This window comes from Pongo abelii, chromosome 23, assembly GCF_028885655.2.
Source record: "Pongo abelii isolate AG06213 chromosome 23, NHGRI_mPonAbe1-v2.0_pri, whole genome shotgun sequence".
Classification (NCBI taxonomy): Eukaryota; Metazoa; Chordata; class Mammalia; order Primates; family Hominidae; genus Pongo; species Pongo abelii.
Genome location: NC_085929.1, coordinates 50,470,670 through 50,484,868, shown reverse-complemented (window position 1 = coordinate 50,484,868; position 14,199 = coordinate 50,470,670). Strand labels below are relative to the sequence as shown.

The 14,199-nt window shown below is 47.7% G+C and overlaps 1 protein-coding gene across 6 annotated transcripts in view; it reads right to left on the bottom strand.

Moving 5' to 3' along the window:
• SAMM50 (SAMM50 sorting and assembly machinery component) overlaps window positions 1–14,199 on the bottom strand; it is a 51,425-nt gene that overhangs the window by 29,348 nt on the left and 7,878 nt on the right. For all 6 annotated transcript variants that reach the window (XR_010139540.1, XR_010139541.1, XR_010139542.1 and 3 more), the window contains exons 2-8: window positions 14,061–14,171; window positions 12,923–13,024; window positions 8,714–8,801; window positions 3,902–4,008; window positions 3,247–3,377; window positions 2,926–3,013; window positions 91–219 (exon numbers count right to left, since the gene is read on the bottom strand). Coding sequence is in view for 3 of the 6 variants with exons in the window: in XM_002831240.5 (XP_002831286.2) it covers window positions 91–219; window positions 2,926–3,013; window positions 3,247–3,377; window positions 3,902–4,008; window positions 8,714–8,801; window positions 12,923–13,024; window positions 14,061–14,171 (756 nt within the window). In the remaining 3 variants the exon portion in view is untranslated. The remainder of the gene's footprint in view (window positions 1–90; window positions 220–2,925; window positions 3,014–3,246; window positions 3,378–3,901; window positions 4,009–8,713; window positions 8,802–12,922; window positions 13,025–14,060; window positions 14,172–14,199) is intronic.

The window sequence follows — 14,199 nt, the reverse complement described above, 5'->3', positions numbered from 1 at the left end:
TCAGCCCTGATATTGGCAAAGACTGTTTTCCCAATGCATAGCATGGTTCCATCAACAAAATCATTTACTCCAGCTAAGAGAAACTGTTACCGAAAGAGATGACTTCAGTGAATGTCCGCTTTCTTTTCGAACAGCAAATGATGCCGTCCTGGAGAGGCAGCCCAGTTCTCGCCACACGCCTTCCCACTTGACAGTGTGGCTGGTCTTCCATATGGGAAACTGCAACATGGAGATGAGACATCTTTCCAGACCACACATACTTAGGAAGTTGTTGCCAATCATTTTTTGGAATGAGGCATCACGAAACAATGAACTAAATACCATTTTTTTTTAATGATGAGAGAGAGGGAGAACGGGAAGAAGAGAAGGGGAAGAGAAAACCAGAGGGAAGAAGGACAAAGGAAGAAAGGGTGAAAGCTGTGAACGGAATCAAAGGCAGTACTGCTCTAAGTAGCAGGACTGCACCCCAGGTGAGGGACAGGGCTGGTCTGAGGGCTGCAGGCAGCTCTGTCATTGACAGGCGCCATCTCTTTCCCATTTCTTTGTAACGGGTAAGACACCTAAGATGATCTGATGGTGCAAACCCCACCTGGTCCACCCGACCCTGTCTGAAGCCAGGCCTGGCAACCCAGTGACTTGCACCGGCCCAGAGAAAAGGCGGCAGAGACGAGAGTTACATGGGAGGCGAGGGATCCTTCCTGCAACAGAGGCCTGAGCCGGGTGAATTCTGGGGTCCAAGCAGGTGGCATCTGCTTCCCAGCCTGACACTCTCTTTCCTGATGCCAGGACAGTAAAGCTTAGATTTCTATCTCAGAGAAATGTTTTCTGAACAGTGAACGATGTTTCATGGCTTTGGGAAGTGGTAGGACAGTGATTTAACTCTCACAAGGAAGCCACGTCACCCCACATTCCCCAAGGGGTATCCCATGCTGGGCCCTCTCTAGCCCTCAGGCTTGCAATTGAACTCCAGGCCATTGGGTGAGTAGGTCACCAACAGGCCCAGAACACTCCATCCCGCCTTCACGGTGAGAAGCACCCACCTCAGTACCCACAGGGCACCATGCCAGGCACTGGGGAGATGGTACAGGAGGGGCAGCCTGCACAGCCGCCATCTCTACACTTAGGGCCACCTGGATTCAGGCACTTTCCCAAATGCCTACGGGAGGTGTAGAGCTTCCTAAATCATTTCTTCATTCCTTAGAAGGCCTGACATGGGCCCCAAGGATACCACTGAGTATGATCTGGTCCGCTCCTCTAGGAGCTCAGCTTCAGGGCTGCCAGCAACAAGGTCCCTGCCCTCCCCTTTCCTCCTCCCCTCTACCTGCACCCATCCGAGGGCCGAGTCTACACTTTGGTGTCTTTCATCTCTGCTATTCCTTGTAAAAAAATAAGGTATTTCTACTCTCCTAAAAATCTGCTCTTTAAAAAGGCTTAGAAAGAGATGAAGCACGACACCGGGGAGAAGGGTGGCTAAGCTCCCGGGAGCCCAATCACTGTGGGTGCACACAGGCACCTGGAGACCTGCTGGAGGATAGTAGGCTGGAGAGAGCCGCGTGTGCCCCGGTGTCCCCTCCACGGCCCCACCAGAGGGCATCCGAGGACGGTATCAAAGCAGAAAGGTGTCTGAGGGCTGCTCCCTTCCAGACAAGAAAATCTGGAGAAAAGGAAAGGAAAGTGCAAATGTGCCCGGATTCTCCCGTCTCCATCTTGAACCTGGAATCTACCCGGCCCAGCTCTGTGTGCTCTGAGTTCTCCTGGCCTTGGTCTGCAAGGACCAGACGCCCGGGGCACTGACGCACCTCAAGCACCTGCACTGCGCCACACGCCGCATCAGGAGCTTTACCACGCCTCTCACCCAACCCTCACAACGGCCCTGGGAGGCCGCGCGCTCCTGTCCTTCATTTCACAGATGAGTCATTTGCCTGAGGTCGCACAGCCCTAAGGGAGACGGGGGAGTCAAGCCCAGGTGGTCGCCTTCAGGGCTTCTGCTGGGTTCTTGGAGGGAGAGCACACTTAAAGCTTCCTGGGCCCCACTCTTTGTGAGTCGGACTTGGCAGCTCAAGGTGGAGCCCGCGAATGTGCATTTCTAAGAAGCCCACAGCTGAGGTCAATGCTGCTGGTCTGCAGACCACATGTGGGGAACGACTCTTACATAGTATTCTATCTCAGGGCTCTCCGCATGAACCAAAGCCCAGAACAAGAGGAGTCAGGAGCAGTGGCGAAAGGAAGGAGAAAAAAAAAGAGCAGGTTATCATAAAGCCCCAAAATGGCCAAATGATATGAATTCCAATGGTGGCATTTAATCACACCCTTCTAGGTGTAAACTTAGGTGTGAACCAAAAATGAAACCTTCCAGACCAGGCGCAGTGGCTCACGCCTGTAATCCCAGCACTTTGGGAGGCTGAGACGGGCAGATGACTTGAGGTCGGGAGTTCGAGACCAGCCTGGCCAACATAAGGAAACCCCCATCTCTACTAAAAATACAAAAATTAGCTGGGCATGGTGACGGAGAATCACTTCAACCCGGGAGGCGGAGGTTGCAGTGAGCCGAGATCATGCCATTGTACTCCAGCCTGGGCGACAAGAGCAAACCTCTGTCTCAAAAAAAAAGAAAACTTCCAGTGATCTGACCAACTCTGCTGACTATGAGAAACTGTTGGTCTCCACACATATGGGGAGGGACAACCGATAGTGCCTCAGGTAGTCAGGACCAGGTTAAGGAGCTGCTAACATGGGCATCAGCCACTCTCGGGTCCCTGGTAGCCTGTACTCGGCTAGAGAAGAGGCACCCGGCCAGGAGGTACCTGGTGCAGAGGGCAAAGGGCCTGTGCTCTCCACGCTGCCCTCTTGCTGCCTTTGGGAATCAGTGAAAAAGGCACCCTGTTTTCCCCCAAGCCCAGAGGGAAGGACTGAAATGCTACTCACACTGTACTCAGCTGACATTCCTCTGTCCGTCTCCCGCAGTGAGCTCCAAGGGAACTGTCCAGTAACTTTATATAAGTTTACAGAGAAACTAGGAGACAATGGGATAGAGCTTTAAAAGCTGAAACAGTGATTAGAACTTGCACACATTTAAATCAACAGATTTAACACTACGCCCGTGGGGCTCATCTTCAAGAGGAAATCTATAGTATGTGGTTACTGCAGAAGTGGCAGCTGATTCTGTCATGGTTCTTTTCACAAATAAGCCACCTATTTTAACTTTTCTATCAGGCAGTGTACTCAATGATCTGTTGGGCTTCCTACTTTCTTTCGAAGTTTCCGGGCCGTGGTTTGAAGAAGGACAGGCCATACGACGTTTCTTTTGTTCCATAGGAAAACTGAAAGGTCACCTTTTCTGCACGACCAAGAAGATTAGGGAGCTTGAGGCCAAGTACCTAGGAGGAAAAAAAAAAAAAAACAGCAGTGGTCTAAATTGAAGGAATGAGAACTTTGAATAAAGACTATGCTAGCTAAGGGACTTACATAAAAACAGAAGGAAAATGCTAACTACAGATCTAGTCTTTCATTTGTAATCACTTTCATTCTTTAAAACATGCCGCTGCTGAGTGCTCACATCCTGCATTCACACCTGATTAACGCAAGGGACAAGCTAACCCTGCCACCCATGAGGCTCAAGAATGTTACAGATTTAGAGTTGAAAGGAATTTGAACAAGAGACTATTAATATGAACATTCTCCAAATCATTCCTAATTACTGACGTTAACATTGTTATCAAACAACCCAAAACATGTTATCACCAGTTCTACGGTGATTAAAGAGAAACCACAAATAACAACAAATTAAGGTAAATGAAATGACCGAATTTTGAAACCATCATCAGCTTTTAGAATGCAGTCATAGTGTAAAAGTTCCCAACTCAAAGTTCCAATATAAGAAAGTAAAAAGCCTGCAGCATACCATACTGCCTTCATTGTTTCCAACCATGGTGTTATAACTGCCTGTTAATCTCCTCAATTCAGTTACTTCAAAGGTAACGTCTAACCCATTTGGAAGTGCATCATCACCTAAATAAAAAAATATTAAACAATAAGACAGCCAGGATGTTATTTTACTTTGGGTTCCCATTGCTAAAAAGGACAAAAAGCAATCTGAAGGTTCATTCTATTTTACAATCTCCTTTGGAAAATAATATAATCATGAGAATGTTTAAGAACGCTCCCACACAAAATCAAAATATTGCACACCTCTACACCAAAAAATAATGTTTCTAGTTTCTCTGGTAGAATATATCAATAAACAGGGCTGAGCACGGTGACTCAGGCCTGTAATCACAGTGCTTTGGGAGGACAAGGTGGGAGGATCACTTTCAGGCCAAGAGTTCAAGACTAGCCCCAGCAACATAGCAAGACCCTGTCTCTACTAAAATTTTAAAAATTAGCCAGATGTGGTGGCGAGCACCTGTAGTCTCAACTATTTGGGAGGCTGAGGTGAGAAGATCACTTGAGCCCAGCAGTTGGAGGCTGCAGTGAGCTATGACTGTGCCACTGCATTCCAGCCCAGACGACAGAGCAAGACCCTGTCTCTAAAAAAAAAAACCAAAAACCAAAAAACAAAAACAAACAATCTACCTTTGCTACAAGGAGATAACTATAAGCAGCATTATTCACTTAAGCACACTTAAGCAAACAATATTTGCTAAAGGAATCTGTTCTCCTATTAGAGAGGTCCTTGAAAATATTTGGGGTCTCAATTCAACCGACATGAAAATGTGGAACTCACATGACAATAGGGATGTCAGTAACCCTCGAAGATAAATGTGAGATTGTTTACTGTGTTACTATGTGTAAGAGGCATGTCTGTCCTTCCCCACACCAGGTATGATTTGGGTCTGAGCTGGAAGCAGCCACCTCGTGACCCACCATGGCCCTGGGGTGCCTTGTGCGGAGCAGGCTGGGCTCCGTAGGAGTGAGTGGCCTCTCACAGGAAGGAAAGGCGACTCCTGCCTTGCACACAGCAGGGGTGCTCAGCCCTGGCTGGACATCTAGACGCATCTGGGCAACTGTCAAAATATGCTGATGCCCAGGCACTGCTCTAGGAACTCAGGTCCAACGGGTCTAGGGTGGAGCCTCAGTACCATCTTTTCTTTTTTTCTGAGATGGAGCCTCATTCTGTCACCCAGGCTGGAGTGCAGTGGGGTGATCTCAGCTCACCGCAACCTCCACCTCCCGGGTTCAAGCAATTCTCCTGCCTCAGCCTCCTGAGAAGCTGGGATGACAGGCACCTGCCGCCATACTCGGCCAATATTTTTTGTATTTTTAGTAGAGACGGGAATTTCACCATGTTGGCCAGGCTGGTCTCGAACTCCTGACCTCGTGATCCACCCACCCTGGCCTCCCAAAGTGCTGGGATTACAGGCGTGAGCCACCCTGCCTGGCACCATCTTTTCTTTCTTTTTCTTTTTTTTATTTTATTTTTTATTTAGTGGACTTTATTTCTTAGAGCAGCTTTAGGCGCACAGAAAGATAAAGAATTGAAGCCAGCAACAGTGGGTTGTGGGGAAAAAAAAAGATAAAGCAGAAAGTACAAAGTTTTTGTACAAACTACAAAAGTACAAAGAGTTTCCATGAACCTCTCCTTACCCCAACACACACTTACCAACACCTCACATGTGTGGTACATTTGTCACAACCGATAAACCAATACACCAATTATTTACTCAAGTCCAGAGTTTACATGAGGGGTCACACATGCTGCTGCCAGCTACGGTGACACAGATCCACCATCACAGTCCACACGGAGCAGCTTCAGTGCCCTAAGTCATCTAAGCTCCAGGTCATCCTAACGTGCAGCCTGGGTGGAGAGCCTCTGCAGAGGTGGACCCGCTGACCACCTACAAGGGCACGCTTACAACAGGGACAGGAGAGAGCGAAAAGCAAATGCCTCCAACAAAACTCGCCCCTAGAAAAGCATCCCAGGTAGTGGGTCGGGCCTCGGGTACTGGAAGTATCTCACTCACTTGTTTGCCCTGGGCAAGTGACTTAAGCCTCTCTGAGCCTCGGTTTCACTAGCTGGAAAATACAGGTTGAGTATTCTAAACCCAAAACTTTTTGAGCACCGACACGACACTTAAAGGAAATGCTCACTGGGGCATTTTGGATTTCGGAATTTGGGGTTAGGAATGTTCACAGGTACAATGCAAATATTCCAAAATCCAAAAAAATCCAAAATGCAAAACACTTCTGGTTCCAAATATTTCGGATAAGGGATACTCGACCTATATATATTTTTTAATCATAATGACACTTCACCAGGGTTCTGTGAGGATCCAACGGCACCATGTACATAACCACCTCCTGCAGGGCCGCACGGGTACTACTGTTAGTATTCTAGGACTCAGGTGTGGAGAGGTTGTCTCCCACTATCTCTTCCCTTTCACTAGTCCAGTAGTTCCCCAGCTTGAGCACACATTGGAACCACATGGCCGGCTCATCTGCCACAGGCCGCTGGCCCCACCCCACCCCCACCCCCAGAGTTCCTGCTTCAGTGGCATCACATTTCCAACAGGTTCCTGGGTGACAGCAGCCCTGCTGGTCCAGGCCCACACTCAGAGAACCCCTGGTTTTTGTTTGTTTGTTTGTTTTTGTTTTGAGACAGAGTCTTGCTCTGTCACCCAGGATAGAGTGCAGTGGCGCAATCTCAGCTCACTGCAACCTCCGCCTTCCGGGTTCAAGTGATTCTCCTGCCTCAGCCTCCCAAGTAGCTGGGACTACAGGCACACGCCACCACGTCTGGCTAATTTCTGTATTTTTAGTAGAGACAGGGTTTCAGTATCTTGGCCAGGCTGGTCTTGAACTCCTGACCTCGTGATCCACTTGCCTCGGCCTCCCGAAGTGCTGGGATTACAGGCGTGAGCCACCACGCTCAGCCTGAGAACCTCTGTTTTAATTGTAATTGAATTCTTGATTTTTAGCAGAGTACCTAGCCACCTAGGCTTTACTTCCCAGCCTCCCTTGCACCTAGGTGTGGCCAAGTGATTAAGTCCTGGCCAATGGGATGAGAGCAGTGCTGTGTACAACACCTAGGACAGGTGCTTAAAGGGAGGGGTAAGCCCTCTCAACCTCCTGTGCTCCTCCAATACTGGAATGAGGACACGGTGTTCAGCCATCAGAGGGACTCAGGGACCCTAGGGATGACAAAGCAACAAGACACCACGGAGGGAAACTACACCAGCCCAGGGTGACCTCAGGGAACGAAGCACCACACCAGCCCAGGGTCACCTCAGGAAACCACACTAGCCCAAGGTGACGTCAGAGAACAAGGCACCACACTAGCCCAAGGTGACCCCAGGGAACCACGGGAAACCACGCCAGCCCAAGGTGACCTCAGGGAACGCAGCACCACACCAGCCGTTGGCAGTCTCCCAGCTGTGTGGAGAGATGGAGACTTCTCTCTTGTCTAAGCCACTGTTCTTTTAGGTCTCTGTTAGTGTTGGCTGAAACTATATTCCAAATAATGAAAATGTCCTTAGTTTATCTAGCACCTTATTTTTTGCAAGCATTTTCCTATACTGTCTCATCTAGGCCTTCTCAAAATTACCCCCCATTCAATTCTGAAGAGTTACTCATTCACAGATTCATTCAAAATATTTATTTTTCAATGGTGTCTACTAAATTCAGACTAAAGTGGGAACTCTGCCGCGCCGTGTTAGGCCCGCCATGGTCTGGGCTCCTGACGGCTTTTCTTCCTTGTCTTCCAGCACTCCATTCCCCCAACCTGCACTCCAGCTCTTCCTACACTTGTGGTCCACCCAGCGAGCCACTCTCCCCTGGCGTGGGCCTGATAAGTGTTATCTCTGTCCCCAGAATATTCTTCACCCCACCTCACTACCAGCCCTTCTCCCCATACTCGCTCAGATGCATCTTCTAGGTCTCAGCTCAGACATCGCCCCTTCGGGGACACCCTCTCTGATCCCCTTCTCATGCCCTGGCCAGGTGAACTGTTTCCTCCTTCAGCCTCTTACAGCACAGCATAGCGACTGTGCTGCCATCACTTACTGGTCTGCCTCCAACTCAGCCCCACTGACCGAAGCCCGTTCAGGAGGAGACCACACCCTGTGTGCTGCTATGACCAAAGCCCGTCAGGAGGAGACCACGCCTTGTGTGCTGCTGTGTCTCCCTCTGGGGCCTGCACAGGGCTGGCCTCGAAGCAGGTGCTCACTAGCCAAAGAATAAATGTTGAGAGACATGCCCAATATCACACAACAACAAGAAAACGGGCAAAAACTAAAATGGAAATTGGATTCCCTCCTCTTTTTAAAGCATACACTGAGATGGGGTCTGCACAGTGCTGGGCTGGGCTATGTAAACGAAGCCTGGCCCCCTCCTTCAGAGTCACTCTCAGGCCCCTGTGCAGTCCAGGGCTTTACACAACAGTATCTTCAAAGTTCACCATTTCTCCCCGGCCTCATACAAAAATCCAGGCCGACACCTGTAATCCCAGCTACTCAGGAGGCTGAGGCAGGAAGATCGCTTGAGCACAGGAGTTCCAGACCAGCCTGGGCAATACAGCAAGACCCCTCTCCAAAAACAAACAAAAAATCCAGTCCCTTCCCTGAGACTGCTAACTCAAGGACTACCCGTTTGATCAACTTTCAGGTTCTACACAGCAGGGAGGGGTGCTCTGCTGCCCAGATCTGCATCTGGCCACAAAAACAGCTTTTCTGTGATGGACAGAAAGGGAATTATAAAGATACTACACCACAATATGTACCTTGACATGTGTCAATCAAAACATCCACTTGTCTAAAAATTCCAAGACGGAGCAATTTTTCACGGGCTTCATGAGATTTCCGCATTACCTATAAAATGGGGAAAAAAAAACATGGAATATATTCTTCTAAGACACAGAAACAGAAAATGGCAGCCACATGGCAAGGCTGGTAGTTTACCATTCAGTGCTAAGTCACATCACTGAGCAGAGAGCACTACCAAGACCAGCAACACGACAGAAGGGAAAAGCACCACAAGGGCAACAAAAATGCCCATTCACAAGTGCAAAACCAAGCCTTGGCATCAAGAGCGTGCATCATATAATCCCCTTTGTATAAACAACAAGAATAACACAGATACACAAACCTAACACACAGCCTAGAACGTTGTGCTGGAAGAGATCACAATTGTGAATAGTGGTTATGTCTGGCAAAAAAAGACACGTGTGTCTGCATGCCTTTTCATTTTTTTTTTTTTTTTCAGATCTCCCTTTGAGGAAGAAACGCACGCCTTCTTGTGGTGTTTCAATTTTCTATTCATTTCTTTACTTTCTTTTTTTTTCTTTTTTTCTTTTCTTTTTTGAGACGGAGTTTCACTCTGTTGCCCAGGCTGGAGTGCAAAGGTGCAATCTCGGCTCACTGCAACCTCTGCCTCCCAGGTTCAAGCCATTCTCCTGCCTCAGCCTTCTGAGTAGCTGGGATTGCAGGCACAGATCAGCACACCAAGCTAATTTTTTTTTTGTATGTTTAGTAGACATAGGATTTCACCATGTTGGCCAGGCTGGTCTCGAACTCCTGACCTCAGGTGATCCAACCGCCTCGGCCTCCCAAAGTGCTGGGATTACAGGCATGAGCCACCATGCCTGGCCTTTCTAACCATCTCTAACCACTGTTAGAAATGTTCAACTTTGTGTCCTTTCTTCATTGTCAACAGCAGTTCCTTCTAATGCGCGGAGTCCATTCTTATTGGAAGGACAGGTAGAAGGAAGGTAAGGCGGGAGAGTGCTGAGGACACAGAGAAGGAAAGGCCCTCAAGTGATAAGGAAAGTTGAGATTCCACCCTGCAGGTGAAAGGGAGTCACTGTAGAACTGTCAGCAGGAGAGAGAAAGGATCCCATTTCCTTGTGAGAAAGAACAGATCACACAGATGAATGCGGAATTCTGCCCAGATGGGAGAAGCCTGCAGGTGAAGGATGCAGGGGGTACTCTGGCAGCAGCCTCAGGGGCTAGGGTGAAGGCAGGCCCAGTGCGGGCCATGGTATTGGAGGGGAGGACAGACCCTGGAGATATTTCTCAGGCAGGGGCCAGAGGACACTGCCACTGCCTATGTAGAGTGCATGAGAAGAAAAAAGAGGCTCTAAAACTGCAGCTCGGGGCTTAGCACTTGGCTAGCGCTGAACACCATTAGAGAAGTCAGGAATAGAGATGGGAAGACAGGCAGGGCAGACAGATGGAAAAGAGACAACTTCAGATCTCAGCCCCATGGAGCTGGAGACAGCTGTGGCAATGCCATGAGGAAACGTTGAGTCGGCAGTTGCATAGTCAGGGCTACAGCTCGACACAGAGGAGCTGGCTAGAAATAGAGCATAGGGAGCCCTCCGCATTCAGGCTGTAACTGAAACCTGGGATGTGGATGAGATCACCTAGGAGACTGATCCTTGTGGAAAAGCAACACTTAAGGATGCTCACAGGGAAAAGGAGCCGACAATGGAGCCTGAGAATGACTGTGATGAGATGGAAAAAGCAACCCAGGAAAATGGCCACCAAAGCCCAGGGAAGAGGCAAGCGCAAGAAGAGGGACAGACACATTCAAAAGGCAAATAACAAAGCAGGACAGGTGCATTCAGCAGAGGCTACAAAGCAATCATTTCTTCAATATGCAAAGAGCTATTACAAATCAACAAAAGCTGAGCGACCTAGTGGAAGACGGAAGACATCAGGTTAATTCACAAGAGAGATATGAATGACCAATAAACAGAAAAAAAAAATGCTGGATCTCAATCATAATTAAATAAATGCAATTTAAAACAATGAGATGGCATTTTTCTTCTAACAAGACGGCAAGAATTTAAAAATTGTCATAAAACCCAATTTTGGGAAAGAGACCGTCTCATGGACTGCTGTAAGACAGTGGACTTGTGGGCTAGGCGCGGTGACTCACGCCTGTAATCCCAACTCTCTGGGAGGCCGAGGCAGGCGGATTACCTGAGGTCAGGAGTTCAAGACGAGCCTGGCCATGGTGAAACCCCGTCTCTACTAACAATACAAAAAATTAGCCGGGCATGGTGGTGCACACCTGTAATCCCAGCAGGAGAACCACTTGAACCCAGGAGGCGGAGATTGCAGTGAGCCGAGATAGCGCCACTGCACTCCAGCCTAGGCAACAAGAGCAAAACTCCAACTCAAAAAAAAAAAAAAAGACAGTGGACTCGTGCTATCTCTTTGTAGAGCAATACGGCTGCATCAGTGAACACTGCAGAGTGCACACACTTTGATCCAAGAATCCCACTTCCAGGAATTTATCTTAAAACACAGTCAATGTACACAAAGACACACTAAGATGTTTAGTACAGCATTGTTTGTAAGAGTGAAAATTAAATGCCCATCGATGGAGAACTGTTTATAATAAAATGCAGAGGGCCAGGTGAGGTGGCTCATGCTGTAATCCCAGCACTTTGGAAGGCCAAGTTGGGAGAACCACTTGTGCCAGGAGTTCGAGATCAGCCTGGACAACATGGCAAAACCCCGTTTCTACAGAAAAACTTTAAAAATTAGCTAGGCATGGTGATGTGTGCCTGTAGTTCTGGCTACTCAGGAGGCTGAGGTGGGAGGATTGCTTGAACCCAAGAGGTTGAGGCTGCAGTGAGCTGTGTTCACGCCACTAGACTCCAGCCTGAGCAGGACTTGCACCAGAGAAAGATCTTGTCTCAGAAAAAAAAATTTAAAAAAGTTAGAAAGTGTGTACAACGAGGTACCACACAGCCAACAGACTGGTATGTACTGATGTGAAAAGATCTCCATAATTTATGTCAGAAAAGAAAAAAAAATGTAGAGAATGGCATTACTGTTTAAGGAACATACATGTTTATACACTTGTACAACATATGTAGGAAACTGTTAGCCACGTTACCTCTGGAGAGCCGACTGGGATTGGCCGGGGTAGGGAAAATTGTCCTTTTCATTTCAATACCCTTCTGTACCATTTGATTTTCTATACTTCCTTCTTACTGTGCTTACATGTTACTTTAATTTTTTAAAAACACAAATTTGGCCAGGCACGGTGGCTCAAGGCTGTAATCTCAGCATTTTGACAGGACGAGGCAGGTGGATCACTTGAGGCCAGGAGTTGAAGACCAGCCTGGCCAACATGGCAAAGCCCCATCTCTACTAAAAATACAACAAAATTAGCCAGGTGTGGCGGTGCACACCTGTAATCCCAGCTACTTGGGAGGCTGAGGTGCGAGAATCCTTTGAACTTGGGAGGCACAGGTTGCAGTGAGCTGAGATCGTGTCACTGCACTCCAGCCTGGGCAACAGAGCAAGACCCTATCTAAAAAAAATAGAAAAAAGATTCTTTTTTTTAAAGTGGGAATGGTCCACAGTGCCAAACACTGCTGCTGCTGAAAGGTCAAGTGAAATGAAGACAAAGGAGCCAGCTGGACCCGGCCATGAAGAAGTTGCTGGTGACCTCTGTCTGGGCATGTTCAATATGGTCCCACGGGCAGAAAGGCAGAGGAAACCCACAGTGGAGATGAGAAACGGGGTGCAGTGCAGGAAGGAGACTGCTCCACAGACAGAGCCAGGGCCCTGAGGAGACAGGCAGTGTGTCCCAGATAAGCACCCACCCCACAGGGGTGGCAAGGGAGAGTACACTCTCAGGAACTTAGCACGGTGCCTGGGAACGGCTGTGCACTAACCCCATCGGCTCCCATTACGGCGCTGGGAGAGTTATGAGGAACACGAGAGGACAGACACTTCTTTGTCCAGGATAAGAGACAGGAGGAAAAGGCAAATGCGAATACATGGAGTGTGTAGGAGGCACCACAGGAACTCAGGGGGTCCAGCTTGGGGGTGCCAAGGCTCCCTGTGGGGTACGAGGCAGATCTCCAGCACAGAGGCCAGGGGCAGGGTGCTCTGTGGTTTCACATGGGGATGTTTACAAGTTCTTCAGAAGAGACTGGGAAAGCACACCACATAGAGACCATACCTACCTCAATTAGGTTTTTGGCCTTGAAAACATCTCCAATTTCACAAATGATGATATCATCTTTAGTCCTTCCAAGTCCATCAAAATGAACATGTTGAACAACCACCTAAAAGTCACACAGGGACAGTATTAGGTATGACACAAGGCAAAGAGATTAGGTGTCAAGACTAAAGACAATGTCAAGGTTTAATTAATGTCAAGGTTTTCTTCAAGTTTAATAACCCACACTTCTTACTTCTGGACTTTACTATCTTTCACATCTTTTCAAAAAACTGGTCACTGTGACTTCGCCTTTGCTGGGTCTGTACTTTCTGTAAACAAGAGCTACAAATTCTCTCCAGCCAGATCGCCCAGGACCAGGTGAGTCCACAGACAACCCCTCTGTCCTTCCCAACACACACCCTGAGCACTGGCCTGTGAATGAATGCTGGCCATGACCCCTGACTTAATAACTATGCGCAGAAAAATTAGCCGGGTGTGGTGGTGCACACCTATAGTCCCAGCTACTTCGAGGGCTGAGGCAGGAGAAACACTTGAACCCAAGAGACAGAGGCTGCAATGAGCCAAGATTGCGCCACTGCACTCCAGCCTGGGTGACAGAATGAGACTTCATCTCAAAAAAAATTTAAAAATTAAAAAAAAAACAAAACTGTATGCATCTTCTAAAGACACTGCAGGGATTTCAGGAATGCACAATAAATGCTGACTCACATTGGCCCTCACCTCTCAGTCTCACTAGAGAGTAAACTCTTCAAGAACGGAAAAGTGTATTTAAATTTCAAAGGTAATAAATTTAGGAAAAATTTCATTTGAGACCCACAGTCTTTTTTCTGGGAGTAGGGAATGGAAATATAAATTTAAGAATAGTTTGAGTTTGTCCTTGATATATTTTTGGTTTTTGTCATAAATACAAAAGTGTGTTTGTCTAAACCTCCCACATAAAAATCACCAAGGAAAAGCTACTTCTTTAAAAATAGAAACCGTTTTTCTAAGAGTCATCAGTCTTTCTAGTTGTAGGTGGTTACAAACTCTTCTTTGATAAAGGCACGGAAACGAGTTAATTCCTTTACATCTCCCTAGTGGTGTATGGAAGTGAATGTTTCTACTAACAATTATATCAAGACCATCAACAGAAAACTCACATCTTTGTTTTCAAGAATTTCCTGTTTAGCTTCAGGTTCAACTTCAACAAATTCAGCTTCTTCTCCTAATCCTCCAAAATCAGGTCCACTTGATGGAAGAGGCTCCAAACTCTGAAAGGGAGGGAGCGACCACAGATAA